The 20,225-nt window shown below is 59.3% G+C and overlaps 3 protein-coding genes across 4 annotated transcripts; 1 reads left to right on the top strand and 2 right to left on the bottom strand.

Moving 5' to 3' along the window:
• Window positions 1-2,527: 2,527 nt before the first annotated feature.
• On the bottom strand, window positions 2,528-7,475 carry MSRB1 (methionine sulfoxide reductase B1). Of its 2 annotated transcripts, none has more exons than XM_060648089.3 (4): window positions 7,344-7,475; window positions 5,359-5,507; window positions 4,931-5,045; window positions 2,528-3,368 (listed from the first exon to the last, which is right to left on the bottom strand). In XM_060648089.3, exons 1-4 carry the CDS (start codon window positions 7,396-7,398, stop codon window positions 3,340-3,342), a joined length of 348 nt encoding a protein of 115 aa, XP_060504072.1. In that variant the 5' UTR covers window positions 7,399-7,475; the 3' UTR covers window positions 2,528-3,339. The 2 variants fall into 2 exon arrangements, with proteins under 2 accessions (XP_060504072.1, XP_060504071.1); XM_060648088.3 differs by lacking the exon at window positions 2,528-3,368 and adding an exon at window positions 3,560-4,573.
• A 373-nt stretch (window positions 7,476-7,848) lies between these two features.
• RPL3L (ribosomal protein L3 like) lies at window positions 7,849-14,927 on the bottom strand. Its single transcript, XM_060648084.3, has 10 exons — window positions 14,796-14,927; window positions 14,148-14,340; window positions 12,406-12,574; window positions 11,104-11,239; window positions 9,667-9,853; window positions 9,415-9,575; window positions 9,106-9,207; window positions 8,553-8,648; window positions 8,242-8,361; window positions 7,849-7,991 (listed from the first exon to the last, which is right to left on the bottom strand). The coding sequence occupies exons 1-10, from the start codon at window positions 14,796-14,798 to the stop codon at window positions 7,935-7,937; spliced, it is 1,224 nt and encodes a 407-aa protein (XP_060504067.3). The 5' UTR covers window positions 14,799-14,927; the 3' UTR covers window positions 7,849-7,934.
• A 2,153-nt stretch (window positions 14,928-17,080) lies between these two features.
• On the top strand, window positions 17,081-20,123 carry NDUFB10 (NADH:ubiquinone oxidoreductase subunit B10). The gene is made up of 4 exons (XM_060648087.3): window positions 17,081-17,354; window positions 19,001-19,139; window positions 19,351-19,490; window positions 19,960-20,123. Exons 1-4 carry the CDS (start codon window positions 17,207-17,209, stop codon window positions 20,061-20,063), a joined length of 531 nt encoding a protein of 176 aa, XP_060504070.1. The 5' UTR covers window positions 17,081-17,206; the 3' UTR covers window positions 20,064-20,123.
• The last annotated feature ends 102 nt before the right edge of the window (window positions 20,124-20,225 follow it).

Raw genomic sequence — 20,225 nt, 5'->3', positions numbered from 1 at the left:
GGGAACTGCAGGGCCTCTCAGACCGGCCCTGGCGCACGCGCAGCGCGGAGCGAGCTCGCCCCCTGCCCGTGGGTGCTGCACACAGTCCCTGCGCCGCTCGCTAACTGGTGGCCTCCGAAGGGGTTCATCGCGTTACGTCCCCTACCAGGACCTCGTATGAGGGTGGGGACCCGGACGCTGGCTCGGCGGTGACCTCCACCGTCCTCTCTGGGCGCCCCCTCCCACTTGCCTGACCAGCCCACATTCGTGCACGGAGTCACAGGGTTCCTGGGACCTACGAATCGGCCGCACCCCCACCAAGGTCACGGCTCTCCCTGGCACTTGTCACCCAGAGAAAACGAAAGCCGTGAGTGAGCACAAGTCCCAAGCACGGTTGGGTCACTCACGCACCCTGCCAGCGTCTCCTGAGCAGGGCCGCGGGCCCCTACAGGGGATCAGCGGGATCCCAGACACATACCACTTCCTCCCTTGCCCTGGGTGCCCCCGCGTGCACGGGCCTGCCGGCGGCTGTTGAGTGGTGTTGACAGAGCATGGGGAGCGGTCTGCCCCTGAACAGAACACTTGTCTGCAAGGGTCCACTTGGCAAGGGAGGGGGCGTTGGAGGGGGAGGGAGGGAGCTGGGTTCTCAAAAAGTCTTTTGTTTCTCAGGAGGAAGTAGGGCTGCAGGCCAAAGGTTATGGTGTAACCCAGCAAGAAGAAGGAGGTGGGGGGATCTATGTTTCCACAAGAGACAACTCACTCCCACCCCAGCCCCTGGCAGACAGGCCCTGCCCATAGCCATCCTTTTCCAGGCTCCTGATGAAAGGGGACCACCCTTCTTCCTCCACCCCTCCAAGGACCCTGCTTCCAGCCCTTCCCACCCCCAGTGAACCTGTATGGGGCCCGTGGAGTGCAGGCAGTCAGGTACCGTCCCTCACAGCGTCCCTACCAGCCTCACCCAGGCTCCAGCAGGCCCTCCAGCCTGTCCTGCTGGAGATCTGGCCCCCGAGAGGCAGCCCCAGGGGCATGTCCTGGACACATCCGCCCAATTTGCAGAAGGAGGCCAGCCTGGTCCTAGGCCAAGTTTACTCAGGCACCTGCTGAGCCAGGGGTGCCAGGAGAGGTAAGCAAAGCCCGAGGTCCGCCCTAGCCCTGGGCCTGGAGATTCCCTCTGACCACTCAGCTAGCTGCCTCCCCACTGCTAGGCCCCTTCAACATGCTTGCTGCTTTCAGACTGTGCTCAAAAGATGGTCATCATGTTCCCAGGGCCACTGTTCCTCGTTTGGGGCATAGAAAAGAGGAAAGAGACAGTGTGGGCAGAGAGAACCTGAGGCCTGAGGCAAGTCTCCCGCGTCTCCAAGCCTCCTGTTCCTGCCCTGCCCCACCAGGGTGATGTTGCCTGTAGAAACACACTGAGCATTCAGTCACTGCTCACCTACCGTGGGCTTGCCCTTGGCCAAGACTGGCCGCTAGCCTCCGAGTGTATGGGTCACAGGCTGTGCTAGGCAGTGCCCCAGGGCCGATGATGATCCCAGGTGACTGGGACAGCCCCAACCAGGGACACAGAGGGGTCCATGCAGGGAGAAGTCCGGCAGAGATGGGACTGAAGTCGTGGGGTGAAGGGCACACCCTGTGCAGTCCCAGGAGGCAGTTTTCTAGCAGGTGCAGTCAGTACTGGCCCCCCAGCAGGGCAGAGACGGAGATGTTTTCTAGAGAAGGAGGCTGCCACTCTCCCGAATGGGGTTCTTCAGCATGGTCCTCCCTGGTGCTTTTTGTCAGCGCTGACCCCTCCCATTGCACAACTCCCTCTGCACAGACGACCCAGTGACCAAGCTGGTGTCTGAGAGATCTAACCCCACAGGGTGACACACACTCAGAACCCGCACAGCTGCGACACCCCCCGCCACAGCCCCACCCAGGAGACAGGCTGGGCTCCACAGAGGAAGGTTAAGTGCTCTGCCCAAGGTCACACAGTGAGCCCGCAGCACCTGCACAGGCCAGTGACCCCCCCCCCCCGCCACCGCCAGAGCAGGGACCCCTAGCCTGTGGCTGGGGATCAGGGAAGGGGCGGAGTCCCATTCCCAAGGAATGAGCAGACCAGACAGACCAGCAGTATCACTGGCCGTCCTTCCCGCCGCCCACCCCGCCAGCCATTCTAACCTCATCCCTCATCCACCACCTTTGCCCTTTTGTCCTCACACCTGCAGGCTCCAATCCTCGCAACGTGGGGATGCTCCCAGCTGCTGAGTACGTCTGCTCCAATTATGCATTTGGAACTGGGGAATAACCGGAGGGTTATCGCCCCCCCCCCCCCCACCACACACACAATCGAGCGTCCTTCCTCTGGGGTACATATTCACAGCCCTGATCGTCATCTGATGTGAACTTCCTGTCTCCCCAAACACAGGGGAAGGCCCGGAGGGAGGCCCATCTGTCTGTCTGTCTTACCGCCGCCTCCCCAGCAGCAGGCAGCACCACTCCATAAATATTTGTGGAACAAGTGAAGCGCCGTGTCCCCGCATCCCTGGTGTGAACGCAGACAGCGAGCCCGTGTTCCGTTTGTTTACTGATCTCCTGATTACTCGAGACAGGAGTTAAGACGGGAGGGGGCTTCGGCATCACCCACCTTCCCGGACAGCAAGGGCTTCAGAGCGGGTACAGGAAGGCACAATCGCTGCTTCCCGGGAAGGTGCGGGCTGTGGGCCCCGGCCTTGCACAATCCAGGAAATGGAGCAACAGCCGCTTTCCTAAGCCCGAGTGAGGCAAGGTGGTGAAACCGGGTTCAGGATCTCTCCTCTCGTAACTGGGAGACCAGAAGTCTGGCCCCCGGCCTGCCCCGCCAGCCGTCACAGATCATCACCACTCTGGCTGCCTGGAAGGCTTTGACCAGAGTGAATCATGTAGTGACCAGGGCCGGAGCAGCCGGCGAGGGCTGCCTCCCTCCGCACCCTGCCTCACGGCCCAGCCTGGGGGAGATGGGAATGAGCTTCGGCGAGGGCCAGAGCCAGGCTCAGAATCGGGTCCCCCGGGGGTGAGTCCAGACAGACGGGGAGGGGGCAGGGGGCTACGGAGAAGAGAAGGTGGGGTTGTACCGTCATGCAGAGACCCGCTAGGCTTCCAGCCCACCTCCCTGAGACTCCCACGTGAACAGAGCCCTCCGGGCCCACCCCGGGCAGCAGGGCGTGGGCCATCCTGCCAGAGCAGTGCCTTCAGGAGAAGCTGTGCAGAGCCGAGATCCTGACGCTTCAGCCAGCCCCCCTCCCCGCCCCGTCTGGATGTCTGGGGTTCCAATTCCGAGGTTGGACGGCCGGAGAGGGGCCACAGCACAGTGTCCGGCTAGAGTAAGTATGTGCTGCCCGCCTACGGCTCCTGAGAGGCAGTTCCTTTGCCTAGAAGGACGGACGGAGAGAAACACAAATCACTGCTAAATTATGCTCCAAACACCATTCCCCGAGCTAGGCGCCCCGCTCCAGCCTGCAGAGCAGGGCAGCTGGGAGCACCTGGGCACCCGGCTTGGGGGAGCCTGTGTGCCCCATTTTGTTCCCCGACACCTCCAGGAGAGCCCAGTCTCTCCTTCCTCCACGGGACAAAGGTCAGTAACTACAAAAGGACAAAATCACGTCACACCTTACCATCGCCGGCCCTACGGACCCTCTCGCCTAGCCTCACTCCCTCAGGACAGCAGCCAGCATGTGATGTTAGCAAGCCCATTTTACAGAGGACCAAACTGAGATTAGGGACTGGCCACGGCCCTGCTGGCGGCAAGTGGGGAGCTGGGATTGGAGCTACCAAGTGTGGGCATGAGTCCAGAGGGGCCGGCGGTGCAGACAGACGTGCTGACTTGTGAGAACCTGTGCGAGCAAGAGGGCCAGGCCCCAGAGGCGACGCTGCGCCCAGATAAAAACCCAGAGGAGAGACGGCTGCCGAACAAACCCCAGCACCGGGGCCCTCGTTCCCAAGACGTGAGCCCCTTTGCTTTTACGCTTCACGTGCGTTACACAGGCGTTATCTACGTGAATGAGGCAACAGGTTTAATCGTAAGCGATAAGGTATCATAAGTGAAACTCCTCTGGATTTCTGTCAGTTACTGAAAACAGCTACCGATGCACAAGGGCTTTATTAACAAGGAAGTGGCACAAGGCGAACTTCCGGGAACTGGGAGGCACTCCTCTCTGCACACGCTTCTGGCTCATGGAAGGTTTTGTAGGGACACTCCACCTTCAGAGGGTGGAGAAATCTGTTATAAGAACACTGCTGGGGCGGCTCAGTCAGTTGAGCCTCCGACCTCGGCTCAGGTCGTGATCTCGCGGTCCGTGAGTTCGAGCCCCACGTCGGGCTCTGTGCTGTCAGCTCGGAGCCTGGAGCTGCTTTGGATTCTGTCTCCCTCTCTCTCTGCCCCTCCCCTGCTCACACGCTGTGTGTGCGTGTCTCTCTCTCTCAAAAATAATTAAACACTAAAAAAAAAAAAAAAAAAAGGAAGACCTGCCAACAGGAGGACACACGGGAGCGCTTACCGTGTGCCAGGCCCCAGGTGCATCACATCAACGCGGCTGTCCTCAAACAGCCCGTGAAGGAGGCTCTGCGATCACACCCACTACGCAGAGCAGGAGGCCAGCTCAGAGAGGCTGAGGAGCAAGGCCGTGGCCACACAGCCCAGCCCTCAGCGTCTGCCTGGCCTTGCCTCCCCCTCTAATCTCTGGGAAGGTCCAGGCCCCCACAGAAAACTCTTCACCCATCCACCCTTAGATGCCCCTTTTTGGGGCACACGTGACCCATCAGGACATCTGCCCTTGTCCTTGCCCTGCAGCCACCTTTTTGGGGTGGCCCTGGGCAGCTCCTGGGCAGGGTGCTTTGGTGTCCCGATGCTTCGTCACTGCAAGTGGACAAGAACCGTGTGTCCCCCACCCCCGGGCCTCTGAAATGTACAACAGGCCTGTGTCCAGCTGCTCACCTCTCGGGATGAACTTCAGCGAGCTGCTAAATATTCAGAAGCGGGACTGTCCCGGCTTGGGGCCATCGTTCAGGAACTCATGTCCCAGCCCATTGCCACACCTGCCACAGGACACCTGGAAAGACCACAAAACAACTGCAGCAATGGCCCTCCTGCCACCGGCAGAGATGGTGTCCTCCCCCCACCCATTTCCCAAAGTAACTGTGGGCAGGAGAGGTCGCCCTCCATCCCGGAGCCCGCACAGGAAAGCAGTCCTGTTTCCCCGTCTCCATCAGGACCCCAGGCTCCCCAGGTAGGTTGGCAGAGGCCAGAAGACCGGCACAGACAGACTCTAAGCCCCGAGAGTTGTAGGGGAAGCAGAGAAGGAGCAGCCACCTCGGGCTCTCCCTGGCCAACACCCCTCCCCACCCCCTGGGGCGGCCACCCACCTTTAAGGCTTTAGGCGAATTGTGCTCCGGACGCTTGGCCACACTATCAGCATGAATGGTCTCAGTGAAGGCCGGCCACGGGGACGAGTGTGCATACTTTGAGCGGCTGGAGAAGAGCTCGTAGCCACACTTGGCACACACATAGACACCTGGGGGCAGAAGGGAAGACAAAGGCAGACACATTGGCTCCAGCCTCTCTGGGGTGAGTGCCCAAATCCTCGGGGCGAGAACACAGCACCGTCCGTCTGCAGGGTGGGCTGCACATTCTATCCACGCTGACACCTGCCACTCCCAGGCCTGGAACACACCACTGAGCTCACGTTCAGTGGTCCTTAGCATGTGCCACGAAGAGCCACTTCCCACACTTATCTCATTGAACTTTATACACAGTCCTGTGATGTAGACCCTCCAGTTTAGCTTAGTTTTGTGGTTGCTTTTTTTTTTTTTTCCAAGTAGGCTCCATGCCCAATGTGGGGCTTGAACTCACAAGCCTAAAGGGCCAATGCTCCACCAACTGAGCCAGCCAGGAGCCCCTTTTTCAGTTTTGTTTTGTAAGAGGACCTTTCCGTTTTAGAGCTGCAGTGCCTGAGTGATGCAAAACACAGCTCGAGGGTGTGCAGTCAGGAAGGAGCCCAGACAGTATGATGAGGAGACAGCACTCCCACCCCAGCAGGCCCCAGCCCACCTCCCTTCCCAAGTGGCCATTCCTGATGCCAGGGAGGCCTTGAGCTGGACACCCAGCCACCGGCCTGCTCTCTGTGAGGGAAGACAATGGTCCCACCAAACAGGTCTCCAGGCCGGGGGGGGGGGGGGGGGGGGGGGGGGCAGGGCCCAGGAAGACAGAAGCCCAGGGAAGAGAACAGGTTTTAACCCAGCCCCAAAAGATCACTTTGAGGGGGGAAAAAAAGGCTGCAAAACCAACCTGCGGAACAGGTAACTGCTTGGGGCCCCCCACAGGGGAACCACGCACCCAGTGCCCAGCCTGAGGACAGCCTTTCCCAGAGTCCATGAATTACACAGCCTTTGCCAGCCACTGGAGAAGGTAGCAAGAGGGGGATGCCCAGCTGCTGTGGAAGTGGAGCTTCCTGCCTGGCAGAGCCCCCTGAGGACAACTGGGGGCCTACTGCCAGAGGGCCTCGGTGGAGGGCTTTGCCTAGAGAGTCCTGTGCCACAGCTGACATCCACAGATGTCCAGTGTCACCGCCCAGCCTCCTAGAGGGCTGACACCCAAAGGTTCCCACCGAGGCAGTGCACTGCCCTAGTCTTGCCTGTGGGGCACGTTTTTACCAAATTAGGCCATTACCAGACAGCACGGCCCAGAAGGGGACACCCCAGGGCCTCTCAAAGCCTGGGACCTGGAGGGATGGTTGTCCACGTCCCAAACACCCCCACCCCCACTCCAGCTGTCTGGTCAAACTTCACTGGCACTTGGTTGCCCAGCGGCTCTCCTGGTTACCGAACCCCAGGGCCCTGGGCAGATGGGCGGAGGCACCCGGGAAGACACGTTGGGTCCGAAGGGAACGCTCTGTGCTTGCCAGCTTACCTTGCGGATCCCAGGAACCCGGGAGGGGAAAAGGCAGGGGTATCATCAGGGGGATGCCCTAGGACAAGATACTCGATCGTGTCCCTCTGAAGTCCAGTTCCCAATCCGGATCCCCCCCCACCGGCGTCACCCCCTCCCTGTACCCTGACCCCAAGGATTCCTCCCAGAAACGGCCTTGCTCACGCACTCCTCGAGGTCAGCGACGCCCTCCCTCTAATGTCGCCTCTCCCCCTCAGGAACCCCTACTTTTCAGGCTCCCCAGACCCCCCCTACTCCGCGGTCCCCTTTACTCACAGGCGCTTCTCCCCGCGCGATCACATTCGCCCCCGGTGGGGTCCGCCCTTCCCGGGGCTCAAGGGTTCCACCACCGCCCGAGAGCAGCGACGCCCACTCTACTACGCTCCCCCTCCCCGCTGCCCTCCCAGGAGGTCACAGAACAGACCTGGCTCAAAGTGGTTCTGGAAAACCTCGCCCCCAAAGAAGCTGCAGAACGACATGGCGGCGGCAGTACCGCAGGGCAACCGCTTCCTCGGACAGATCCGAGGCCACTGGCCGACTGCCCCCCAGCCGGCGCCCGGGGCCCGCCCCTCCTCCCAAGGCCCAATCACTGCCCGGATCCGGGTCGAGGCCCCGCCCCCAAGAGGACCAATCACGACCCTGTAGGAGGCCCCGCCCCCTCCCCTCCCGCGGACCAATCTCTCCCTGGGGCGAGGACCTGCCCTCCGCAGTTTCCTCACAGGCCCCGCCCCCGACTGCTCCTGGGGACGGCTAGGGAGCTGAGTCCCCGACGCCCGCGCTCGGCAGCCCCTCCCGAGCTCCAGGGGGCGCCGCTGAGCTGCGCCGGCTTGGAGCGGCGCCACGCCGCAAGGGTCCTGCCCGCCCGCGGAGCCCCCGGGCCACCCGCGGTCCCCCGCCTTTCCGCGCTCGCAACTCTGAGACACCGTGGGAAGAGTCGCCTTCGCACTTTATTAGACAGAGGGGGCAGGCGGGGGTCGCGCCGCGCTTCCTTCAGGCTCCCTCCATCCCAAGCCGCCTACAGGTCTCTCGAGGTCTCGGACTTTTCCTTCTCAAGATGTTTCTTCTGGGGACCCTGGTTGAGGGGTTGGAGGAGACAGCAGCGCTCGCCACGGAGGTCTAGCCGGGAATACTGCCCTTGGCCAGCGTCTGCTCCGCTTTCTTTCCACGCACGAGTCAGTGCCCGGGACTGGACTCCTATAAGCCCCTCCTCTGGATGAGGGCAGGGGACGCCCCAGCCACCCTCATCTGCTTCAACTACCCAGCTGTGGCGCAAGAGGGGTGTGGGGTCTGAGCCCCAGAGAACAAGGGGTAGGTGGGCTCACCATGAACACCCTCTTCTCTTGGGCCGTCTGGAAGCGGCCGTGGCCAAACTTGGAGGTGGTGTCGATGAACTTGAGTTCGATGTTCTCCAGGGCCTGGCGGCTGTGGTGCACCAGGAGGGACTGGAGAGGAGCAAGATGCAAGGTCCTCACCCACTGCCTCCCGCCACCCCCAGGCCACACGGGAAGGTCTCACTCACTCGGCTTCTGCCAGAACCCCTCCCTTTTTGCTCTCCCTATTCCCACCCTCTTGGGAGCAAGGTGAAGGACAGGGCAGGCCAGTCCCTCGACCCTCCCACCATAGAGGCACTGACCTTCCTCAGCGTGATGACCCGCTTCTTGGTGCCCGCAATGCAACCCTTCAGCATGACGAAGTCGTTGTTGACCTCCCCGTAGTGGGGGAAGCCGCCCTGCGGGGAGGTGGGTCAGGATCCAGGCTCCAAAAGGGGCTGCAGTGTTAGGGGCAGCTGCAAGCCCCGGGAGAGCTCCCCACACGTGAGCTGAAGCCAGCCCCTGGCCCCAGGGCAGCACCTGAGCCACATTCTAAGTCCTTATCTCACTGAACACTCTTAGCGAGGGAGACACTGAGGCTCAGAGAAGCAGGATCACTCGTTCAGGCCTTGCAGCTGCTACATAGTGCAGCCGGGACTTGAACCCAGGTGGCCCGAGTCCCAGGCCACGGCTGGAGCTGCCGTGCTCCACACCCATGACGGCGGTCGGAGTGTGAGCTGGGTGCCGAGGGGGCTCAGAGGATGCAGGGACGGCAGGGGTTTGTTCCACCGGGGGGCTGCTCGCTGGGGCCCGAGCTCTGGGGGCAGGGAGGTAGCCCACACACCTGCTCCACACGTGCACACCAGACCCCCTCACCAGTGGCGTGATGGACTTGTCCGTCACATCGTAGCTGGTGGACGCATTGTTCCTGACCACCTTCCCGTCCTCCGTGTGCAGCCCGCGGCCAATACGGTAGATCTGCAAGGACAGCAGGGCACGTGGCAGGCAGCACGTGGCCTCTGGAGCCCGTGGCAGGTCTGTGCCCATCAGCACGAGTGCTCAGACCCAGGCACCGGCAGGGGCATTTCAGAGCCTTTGGGGGGGCCAGGCAGCGTCCGGGTCAGGCACCCCACCCGCTGGGGTCCGGTCACGAGTGTCCCTCTACCAGCAGGACTGCGGACACACCTTCTTGTTGAGCTCCGTGCGGTGGTGATAGCCCTTCTGCCCGGCCCGAGCGATGGAGCAGCCCACACGGGCAGGGTGCCAGGCGCCGATGCAGGCCACCTTGCGCAGTCCCTTGTGGGTCTTCCGTGGCAGCTTCTTGGTATGCCAGCGGCTCGTGACCCCTGCAGGTGGTGGGGGCGGGCTTAGAGGCCAGTCTGGCCCCCACCCCCTCCAGGCAGCCTTCCTGGAGCCACCGTCCCCACCCAGCCCTACCTTTGACCCCCCGGCCCTTGGTGACGGCAATGACATCGATGACCTCGCTCTGGCTGAACACACTGTGCACCGGCACCTGCTTCTCTAGCCGGGCCTGGGCCCAGGCCACCTTCTCAGCCACCGTGCCGCCATTCAGCTGGATCTCCATGATGTGGGCCTTCTTCTGCCGGAAAGGCAGCAGCTTCATCTGCAGGACATGGCCCGGCCAGTCGGTTCCCAGAGGGCTGCACCCCCCAACCGCAGACCTGGCATGACTGGCTGGTGACCCCCAGCAGGCTTTCATGCGTACATGCATTCAGCAGATGTTCCAGTGCTCCAGTCTTTCGATATGCTATATTCTGTGCTGGGCACTGGGGAGGACTGAATATTCTGATGGAATATTGGGGGCAGCAGGGACAGTTCCTGCACGTAAGGCAGTACGTGTCCTCTGAGGGGACACCCCTCAATAACAAGAAGGAGCTACTGAGTGAAGATCTGAAAGTTTGGGGAGCAGAGGGAACCACCTGTGCAAAGGCCCTGTGGCAGGGAAGATCCTGGGGAGCTGGTGGGCTAGAAAGGAGAGCAGTATGTCTAGACCGTGGTGAGCAAGGAGGAACGTGGTGCACGATGAAGTCAGAGGTGAGCTGGGCCCTGCCCGGGCCAGTCTTGAAGGGAGAGGCTTGGGCTTTATTCTAAGTGCAGGATGTGACACAATCTGGTTCATGTTTTTAGACACCTCTGGCTGCTGCTGTGTGAGGCACGGGCTGCGGGGACACACAGGTGGAAGCAGGGACGCAAGTCACAGCCCAGTGCTCAACAAGTACTTATGGAGCACCTACTGCATACAGGGCTCTCGGTGGCTGGGGTGCTGGGGGCACAGCACTGAACAGGCAGCCACAGCCCTGCCCCCGTGGAGCTAGTCTGTAAAGGGAAACGGACATGACCAATGACACGTGTAACCAGGAACAGCAAGTGTGGCAGTAACCGAGGCAGGGGAGCAGAGGGGTGCTGCTCCAGGCCTACGCAAGCCTTCCCTGAGGACAAGACGCCAAGGACTGTTCCAGAATAAGCCAGAAGGTGTTAGCAACCTGTCAGCCCACTCAAGCCAGACCCCACGTACGAATGTTGACTCACACACGCCTTGTGCCAGGACCCAACGGGAGGTGGCTGGCCCTCTACACTGGACATTGGCAGGAGGTCCAGGCCTTGTGGGGCGTGTCAGGGCCTTGGTTGACCACTAGGCGTGGCGGACGGCCCAGAGCCCTCAGAGCACACGGACACCCATCCCCGGGGCTGCGGGAGGCCAGCACAGCCAGTCACCCAGCCCTTTGGGGCTGTGCCCCGGCTCGTGGTATTTTTAGGCTGACATTTGCCAGAGCTCCTGGAAGCTGGGGCGGGGGAGGGTGGGCCCAGGGAGTGGACTGGCACACCGGGTGTGGACGAGGTGGGAGGGCTGACCTGAGTGTGGACAATGACACGAATGACTTTGCAGTACTTCTTCATGGCGGCAAAGTCTTTCTGCAGCTGCTTTTTGCCCTCGGTGTCACGCCATCTCTTGCAGGCCTTGGTGAAGGCTTTCTTCTTGCTCTTGTGCCTGAGCCACACGCAGGAGACACGTAGAGGGGCCAGCCGGGGCAGCTGCCCAGGCCTGCCCAGCCCCCACGTGCCCACAGCCCACCAAACAGGCCCCTCAGGGCAGTGAGTGTCCTCTCCTCCCTCCTTCCCTTCCCGGGGAGACCACCGCGGGGCCCTCCCCCGGGGTCCCCAGTCGTCAAGCACAGACTGCCCCTCCTTCTCCGGGCCTCCGGCTCCTCCTGTACAGAGCGGACGCGCTCCCGCCTCCTGAGGCCTGCGTGTGAGCGTCAGGTGTGCCCGAGCTCGAGGGAGGCGCGTGCTGGCCGGCGCCACGGCCACCTGCCTACACCGCTGCGGCCGCAGACCCCGCTTCTAGGGCCAACGGCCAGTACTGGCCAGGCGCCACGCCGCGTCGTTCCCAACCCTCCCCCAAACTCTGGAGGGTGGATGTACTGTCCCCATTCTACAGAGGAAGAAACGAAAGCTCACAAAAGTCAAAGTCCCTGGATGAGGGCCAAATTGATAACAGTAGAAAAAACAGAAACAAGGCCAGCTGGCACTCGGTGAGCACTTTCTGTGTGCTGAGCACTTGACACACTGCTCATTTAATCCTCACGGCAGCCTCATGACACAGGGATTACTCCATCGGATGGTGTCTCCATCTGGTGGTGTCTGTGATGGGGGGGGGATCAATCTAAGAGGCTCTAAGAGGTGAGCCAGCTTGCCTGTAGTCGTACAGCCCGTGCTGGCTCAGAAGCCCAAGCTTATTACCTCCCAGAGAGGGCCAGGACCGGGCTATGCCTCTAACTCCGTAAGGATGGGGGTGTCGGTGAAGTTCCTTGGGCACGTGGGCCTTCCCTTTCAAGACTGAGTGCCCCCAAATGCCTTCCTTTCTGATGAGAAGAGCTTGTCAGCTAGCTATTTCCCTTTTCACCCTGGCTGCTAGGAAGCTCTGAGCCGACTCTAACATTTCATCAAATTAGTCCCTTAATTAACCCTGGGGATTAGAACATGCGCTTCCTCTCTTCCTCTATCCCAATTTCCACTCCGGCCCCCTAGTACTTGTCTTTTATTGAATTGAAGGCAACCTCCCCCACAAACACTTTCCTGCCTCCCATACACCGTTGCCACTTCCCACCCCCCTCGTGCCAGTCCACACGTGGTCCCCCCGAGGGCAACGCTCACCAGTCCTTGTAGAAGCGGCGACGGCACTCATCACTGAGGTGTTCTGCAAAGATGGTCTTGAAGCTCCGCAGGCCTCGAGGAGTGGCCACGTAGCCCACAACGCCGACCACCACCAGAGGCGGCGTCTCCACAATCGTCACTGCCTCCACTTCCTCCCGCTTCGAAATTTCTGGAGGGGACCCGGAGACAGGGGCATGGAGGAGGGCCTCTGGGACCCACGGGGAAAGGGGATGGAGTGGAAGAGCCAACCACAGCCCCTCCTGCCCAAGGGAGGGTGGAGCACCATGGCCTTAGGGCTCCCACTGACCTCCGGCCCCCAGCCTGCACCCTCCCTGCCCCTTCTCTCTGCTCCGCCTGGGGCAAGGAGCAGGTGCTGGGCAGGGCCCTTGAAGTGGTCTCTGGTAGCTCTGACTCTGAGATCTCAGACAACGCCTGACTTGCTCCCTGCCTCAATTTCCCCATCAGACCCTCTGGAAATGGGCGAAGAGAGCCGACAGCCAGGGCAGCATCCCCCAAAGGGCAGGGCTGGGACTCCTTTAGCGGAGAGCACTTGAGCCGTTGAAATTTTATTTTTTAATTTTTTTTTAACATTTATTTATTTTTGAGACAGAGACAGAGCATGAACAGGGGAGGGGCAGAGAGAGAGGGAGACACAGAATCTGAAACAGGCTCCAGGCTCTGAGCTGTCAGCACAGAGCCCGACGCGGGGCTCGAACTCACAGACCGTGAGATCATGACCTGAGCCGAAGTCGGACGCTCAACCGACCGAGCCACCCAGGCGCCCCAAGCCGTTGAAATTTTAACAGTTATGAATATACGTTGATGAGCTCTAGAAAAATACCTGTATTTTGTCCAAAACCCGTGATTTTATAGATGTTATTAATGACACTAAAACAAAGTAAAAGCAAGTCTAAAAGAAATATATCAGGAGATGGGGAGCCTGCGTGCCTCAGTTGATGAAGCGTCCGACTCTTGATTTCAGCTCGGGTCATGATCTCACGGTTCGTGGGATAAAGCACACCGTCAGTGTGGAGCCTGCTTGGGATTCTCTCTCCCTCTCTCTCTCTGCTCCTCCCCTCTCACACTCCCTCGCTCTCAAAAAAAAAATATGGATGTATATATATACACACACATATGTGAGGTGATGAACAGAACACATGAGTAGCTGCCAGAAAGTTGGAGGGGTGGTGGCTGATGCTATAAAGGGGCAGCAGGAAGGACTCGGAATGTTCCATGGTACACACATTTACACATGGCAGAGCCGCATGGAACTAAACACGCACAGGAAACCTGAACACGATGGGTAGGTTGTATCCAGGTCGATAACCGGTTGTGACATACTACCGTAGTTTATAAGATGTTTCCGTCGGGAAATTGGGTCACGGGTGCATGGGATTCTACAGTGATCTCAAAACAAAAGGTGTATCGGGGCACCTGCCTTTGAACTGTAGCTCTCCCACTTACGGACTGGTGATGGGCAAGTTTCACAACTGCTTAATTTCCTCATCTGTAAACCAGGGGCGATGACAGAATACACCTCGAGGGGTGGCCAGCGGTCAGGGCTTGGTGACAGTCAGTGTCCTGACTGTGGTTCCTGCGGCATGGCCTCGCCCTTTCTGGGACCGTCTCCCGTCCTGGCGCCCAGTTCAGGCTCCTGGCCTCCGGAAGTCTTTCCAGACCCTCTGGCAGTTGGGGATGCTCCACACCCTCCCCCACCCCCGTGTCCCCCCACAGCCACTCACTGAGCCCCGGCCGGTGCACTTCTCGAAGAGTGTGAGTCATGCCAGCCTTGTAGCCCAGGAAAGCCGTGAGGTGCACCGGCCGGCTGGGGTCGTCCCGAGGCCAAGTCTTCACCTTGCCCCGGTGCCGGCTGCTCCTCTTGTGGGGCAGGAAGCCCAGGTGTCCGTGCCGAGGGGCAGAGAACTTCCGGTGGGACTGGGGGTGGGAGGAGGAGGGGACAGTCAGAGCTGGGGTGTCCCTGGGCCCAGAGAAGTGAGTCAGAGACCCCAGACGGGGCAGTGGTGGTCTTCAGTGCCTCCATCTATCTATAGGGAAGGAGGGCAGGTCGGCTCAGGGACAGTGTCTTAGGGACAGAGCCAGCACCCAGCTCTCCTCACCCGCAGGCTTCCCACTTTAGTGGGCTCAGCCTGCTGGGCCCAGGAGGGACAGGCCCACACTGTGGCCGAGGGCTAGAGGGACAGGGAGGCACAGCCATCTGTCTATCTTCTTGCCCATTCCAGGCCTGACAGCCTGAGCTCTGGCCCCCTGTTGTCCCCTTCAGTCACCTCTGCCCCTACAGGCCCAAGGACCATCCCTGCTGGGAAGAGACTCCAGAAGCCCACCTGCCCCTCCCAGGAAGCTGGCTGGCTCCAGCCCCCTAGCCCACTGACCATGGCAGCCCGTCCCGGCAGGTCAGGAAAGGAAGGGGCCTCCCCGACAGGCGCTGGAGGTCGAATGGCAGGGCCAGAACGCCCGGCAGCCAGGTCCCAGATTTAGCCCCTGGCAGAAGAGCTTGGTCATGTTCCGTGGCGGTCATGGGCTCTGGTGCCAGGAGCAGGCCTGGCCTAGGGCGGAGCGAGAAGGGGCATCCGATGGGCAGGCTGGGGTGGGGATACCTGGAGCCAGGCCTGTCACTGCTTTCCTCAAGGGCCCCGGGACTGGGTCACACCACTTCGTTTTCTGCCTTGTGTTGCCCTCCCAGGCCAGGAACAAGTCGGCCCGGTAAAGAGTCAAGGAGCCCAGGTTGGGGAGAGGGCTTCTCTCAGGCAGCTGCGGTCAGGAGGGCCTGGTCCACTTGGCTGGCAGTTCTTGTCTCGTCCTGAGGGCTTCGAGCAGGGTCTGGCCAAACTGCCTGGGGTGCCGGGGGCCGGGGGTGGGAATAGCTGTCATCCAAGAACAAAGGTTCTACGCTTATCAAGTTTTGAACCTATAGAGAGAGTCAGTTTTACAGGCCTGAAATGTCTCTGAGGGCCTGGGGATCTTGCCTTGCTGGTGCTAAGATTTTGTGCTAGTAAAATGTCACAATTCTCTGTCATTGCTGTTGTTAATGACAAAAGAACTTGTAACACTTTGGGCTGAGCCCCACAGGAATTCAATCACTGGGAAGGGGCAACCCTCAGCCCCAGGAGTGGCCCAGGGGGAGAGAGACTACCTGAGCGGAGGAAGCACAGAAGGGACACCCGCAGGGGCGCCTGGGTGGCTCAGTCGGTTAAGCGTCCGACTTCGGCTCAGGTCACGATCTCACAGCTTGTGAGTTCAAACCCCGTGTTGGGCTCTGTGCTGACAGCTCAGGGCCTGGAGCCTGCTTGGGATTCTGTGTCTCCTTCTCTGCTCCTCCCCCGCTCACGCGCGCTCTCTCTCTCTCTCTCTCTCTCTCTCTCAAGAATAAATAATAAAACATAAAAAAAAAAAAAAAAGAAGGGACACCCGCACACTCAGGACAAAGGGAAGGCCACCCATGTTGAGGCCCTTGAGCACAGCAAGACAGGCGGCTGTGGTAGGATCGGTTCCTGGCACACGGGCCAAGAACCAGGGGGCCGGGCACAGAGCCACAAGCTACTTGGGTTCCTCCCTCTCATATGCCTTTTCCTGCTTCTGCTACATGATCCCCAAGCCCCTCTGCTACCAAACAGCAGTGGAAAGATGCCACTCCCGTGCTTTGCTTTAATCGAGTTCTCTGCTTTCTCATATTCTTCTGGTGAGCCATAGCGGTGGCATCGGGCCTGGCTCTGTGGGATCCCCTTGTTCAGCCCCATGGTACAGGCCGATGTTAAGATTCGTTTGGTCTGACAGTGTGTGTTTCTAAGGGTTCGTGATTTCACGATTTGACATTTCTGTGACCCCAGATCCTGTGCATCCGTAGAGTCGATGGCTCCATGTCCCTGACCCTGGCCTCCAGGCATGAAGTGACCAGCACCCTCCGTGGTGCTGGCCGAGGGCCATGCCAGATATGGAGATCACGGAAGGTGATCAACAGGGCCCTGGTCAGTGGAGGTACCCCAGGGGGCACAACAGTGCTCGGGGCCGGGACAGAAACATCAGTCCCAGACCAGAGCACTCTGCGTCCAGCATAGGAGCCACTTCTCCCTGTGGGTGAGGGCCCTAAGGGCAAGCCCTGCCTCTTGTTCTGCCCCAGAAAGGCCCCCTAAGCTTACTGGCATTGGCCAATCCATGAGGGGCTCTGGAAGACACAGTGGAGCCCAGAGAAGGCTGCAGGGAAGGGACAATTCAGGAAGGCTTCCTGAAAGAGTGGGGCATTTGGCAGTTTGTTATTTGTTGACTTTGTTGTGTTTTTTGGTTGTTCTACCGGTCTGAGTTCTCCAGAAGGGCCCAGCTCTGTTCGTCTTGCTGCCTACTGCAGTTGCCACGTACCTGCACACCAAAGAAACTGAATGAATAGTCTGCTTCTTCCAGTGTTTGTCTCGTCTTAGAACGTAAGCAGGGGCCTCTGTTTTCTCCACTGGCGTATTTCAAGCGCCGAGACCAGCGTCTAGCGCACAGCACACAAGCCGCAGCCCCCGCGCTGGGAGGGGTTTCCCGAGCCCACCATTGGGCGGGCCTGCAGAACTACGAGTCCCATGGTGCCTCGCGAGCGCAGGCAGTCCCGCGCAGGCGTAGCTGTCCTACAGCGGCCTCTGCCGCGGGAGAACTATAAGTCCCATGGTGCCTCGCGAGTGCCGGCCGCCTTGCGCCGGCGCAGCCGCCCTAGGGTGTCCTCTGCTGCGGGCGAACTAGGCCGTGGTAACCGGTCAGAGGCCAGGCTCGCTCGTCCGAGAGAAGAGCCCCACCGCACGCCGCCGCCATGCCGGATAGCTGGGATAAGGACGTGTACCCCGAGCCCCCGCGCCGCACACCGGCGCCCTCGCCGCAGACCTCGCTGCCCAACCCCATAACCTATGTGACGAAGGCCTTCGACCTCCTCGTGGACCGGCCTGTGACCCTAGTGAGAGGTACGAACCCCATCCGGGCCTCACCGCTCCCCAGGGCCCCCCGCCGCCGAATCTGGAATACTCCGCCACACCTAGGGCTTCGCCCCTGTGACCGGTCCCCGTCGTCCCCACCCGGACACCTGGGGTCTCGTCGCCTCCTTGGACCCCCACCCCGTTTCCACTGCACCTTAGGAACACCCCTGTCTTCTGCACCGAGACCCCTCATTGCTTTCCGGCCCTCGCCGCCTGGGGGAACTCTCCACGCACCCCTGGTCTCCAGGCTCGCCCAAATATAGGGGGGGTGTGCGGATCGCACCCTGGCCTGAGGCTTGTTAAACCCCATTCTCCCTGCACGCTTTGCATCCTGAGTTGTGCACAGTAGGCAGTCAGCAAACGGCTGTTGAAGGGTTCTCTGCCAACCCTCTGCACGCCTACAAAATGACCCGGATAGTCAGGGGATGGCCGAGGTCCCCTCGACCTAGATATGCTGTGACTTGTACTCCGTGTGTGCCCAAGCTTAAGAGCTGTCCAGATACCCCCAACCGTGGTCCAAACCAGGTAGATGTTTAAAACAGCTCTTTGTTGCCCAGTTTGTTCAGCTCGCTCCGTAGCACGAGCACACACTGCCCTCAGTCACTAATGCTAAGCAATTCATCCATTAACCAATTCAGGGGTGCCAGGGAGGCTCAGTCGGTTAAGCATCCCACTCTTGATCTGAGTTCAGGTCTTGATCTCAGGGTTGTGAGTTCAAGCCATGTGTTGGACTCCACGCTAAGCATGGAGCCTCTGTTAAAAAAATAATTAACCAATTCGTTCGTTCAACAACAAAACATTTGGAGTGAGCGCCATGCCCTGGTGGGTTGTTGGGATAAAGTCAACAAATCAGATCCCCACATCTGGAAAAGGCACGGCAATGGATCCACTCCTCTTTTTTGTAATGGTTTTTTATAAAGTGTTTTAATTTTTTTTTTTAACGTTTTTATTTATTTTTGAGACAGAGAGAGAGCATGAACGGGGGAGGGGCAGAGAGAGAGGGAGACACAGAATCGGAAGCAGGCTCCATGCTCTGAGCCATCAGCCCAGAGCCCGACGCGGGGCTCGAACTCCTGGATCGTGAGATCGTGACCTGAGCTGAAGTCGGACACTTAACCGACTGAGCCACCCAGGCGCCCCTAGAAAGTGTTTTATACGTCTGGAGGGATGAGATCGCACCAGTTCCAACTCGTTAGTTTAGCGGTGGGGAAGTTGAGGCCAGGTCAGTGGTGGCAAAACTGGCACGGGCCGTCTGTCTACAGGGTGGAGACCTTGTGCAGCGAGGTTGGCCCACAGGGGGATCTGGAGAAGGGTGTGGGCTTGCAGAGCGTGGGTTCTGAATCCTGTATCTCTCTGGGCCTTGGTGCTGTCTGTACTGAAAAGGACCCACCCCATAGGATTGTTTTGGGGACCGAGTGAGACAACGTGCCTGGCTCCCAGGAACCCTCCATAAATGATGGAGGTCACTATTTGTAGCCCAGGGCTACCAGCCACACTTGTTACAGAGTCCAAATGGCAGTCTTTGTGAAAGCTGGGAACGTTTGGGAAATCTGCTTCTTTGGTTTGTGGGAAATAACAAAGCTAAGAGCCCAGACTCTGGCCTGTCCAAACAAGTAGGGTTTTTCTCTTTACAGAGTTTATAGAGCGGCAGCATGCGAAGAACAGGTATTACTACTACCACCGGGAGTTCCGCCGTGTGCCAGATATCACCGAGTGCCAGGAAAAGGATGTCTTGTGCATGTTTGAAGCAGAAATGCAATGGAGGAGAGACTAGTATGTCCCTTCTTAAGTCAGGAAATACTGAGCCTTGCACAGTGAGCATCTCCGGCTGGGCCCTTTCCCTGGGGAGACCCTGGGATGGTGGTCGGTTGACAAGAATGCCTCCTGGGCTTGGCCCACATCTTGTGGGTGGAGAGCCCCGACCTATGACCTCTGGGTACAGGTAAGGATTCTTTGTGGACCACTTTCTTGGTTCTTCTTTCAGTAAAGTTGATCAAGAAATCGTCAATATTATCCAGGAAAGGCTGAAGGCGTGTCAGCAGAGGGAAGGCGAGAGCTACAGGGAGAACTGTGCCAAGGAGATTGAGCAGTTTGCCCAGGTGGCCAAGGCCTACCAGGACCGCTGTACGTGAGCCCCCACACTGGCCTCATCCTTCAACCCTCCATTTTCTCCAGTCGGGGTTTTTTTTTTTAAATTTTTTTCTTTTTTCAACGTTTTTTATTTATTTTTGGGACAGAGAGAGACAGAGCATGAACGGGGGAGGGGCAGAGTCTAGAGAGGGAGACACAGAATCGGAAACAGGCTCCAGGCTCCGAGCCATCAGCCCAGAGCCTGACGCGGGGCTCGAACTCACAGACCGCGAGATCGTGACCTGGCTGAAGTCGGACGCTTAACCGACTGCGCCACCCAGGCGCCCCTCCAGTCGGGGTTTTTTTACAAACATTACTGCCCAAGCATGCTGACTGGTTGGGAGAGGGGTCTGTTTGCTGCCAGGTATGTGCTGCCTTTTCTTTCTCTGCTTCTAGGGAAGACTCCAGTCTATACCTTTGGTAGATTTGGCCCGTGACTTCCCTCCCCCAATCTCTTCCTCAGATCATGACCTGGGTGCCCATTATTCGGCCAGAAAGTGCCTGGCGAAGCAGAAGCAGCGGATGCTGGCAGAGAGAAAAGCTGCTAAAGAGGCCGCCGCTGCGTGAGGCAGCTCTTTCAGCCCCCATACGGAACTATTGCTAAAATAAAGAGTAATGTCAAATTGGCTTTTAGTCTTTTTCAATCCTCATTTGACCTATTGGTGAATCTTAATTCGTTTCGTTGGCTTCATCACCCTTCAAATCTACCTGCTACGAAACTTGAAGTAA

Source organism: Panthera onca, chromosome E3 (assembly GCF_046562875.1).
Source record: "Panthera onca isolate mPanOnc1 chromosome E3, mPanOnc1 haplotype 2, whole genome shotgun sequence".
Lineage (NCBI taxonomy): Eukaryota > Metazoa > Chordata > Mammalia > Carnivora > Felidae > Panthera > Panthera onca.
The sequence above is the reverse complement of the archived record's forward strand: the minus strand, read 5'-3'. Positions and strand labels throughout refer to the sequence as shown.

Bases quoted from the DNA above. Each gene is read 5' to 3' on its own strand.
- RPL3L (XM_060648084.3), bottom strand. The intron at 9,854-11,103 runs GTCAGCCCTCCC...CATGTCCTGCAG, and splicing joins GTGTCATTGTCCACACTCAG to ATGAAGCTGCTGCCTTTCCG. The intron at 8,649-9,105 runs GTGAGGGGGTCT...ACCTCCCCGCAG, and splicing joins ACAAGTCCATCACGCCACTG to GGCGGCTTCCCCCACTACGG.
- NDUFB10 (XM_060648087.3), top strand. From the start codon at position 17,207: ATGCCGGATAGCTGGGATAAGGACGTGTACCCCGAGCCCCCGCGCCGC. The intron at 17,355-19,000 runs GTACGAACCCCA...TTCTCTTTACAG, and splicing joins GCCTGTGACCCTAGTGAGAG to AGTTTATAGAGCGGCAGCAT. The intron at 19,140-19,350 runs GTATGTCCCTTC...TTCTTCTTTCAG, and splicing joins ATGCAATGGAGGAGAGACTA to TAAAGTTGATCAAGAAATCG.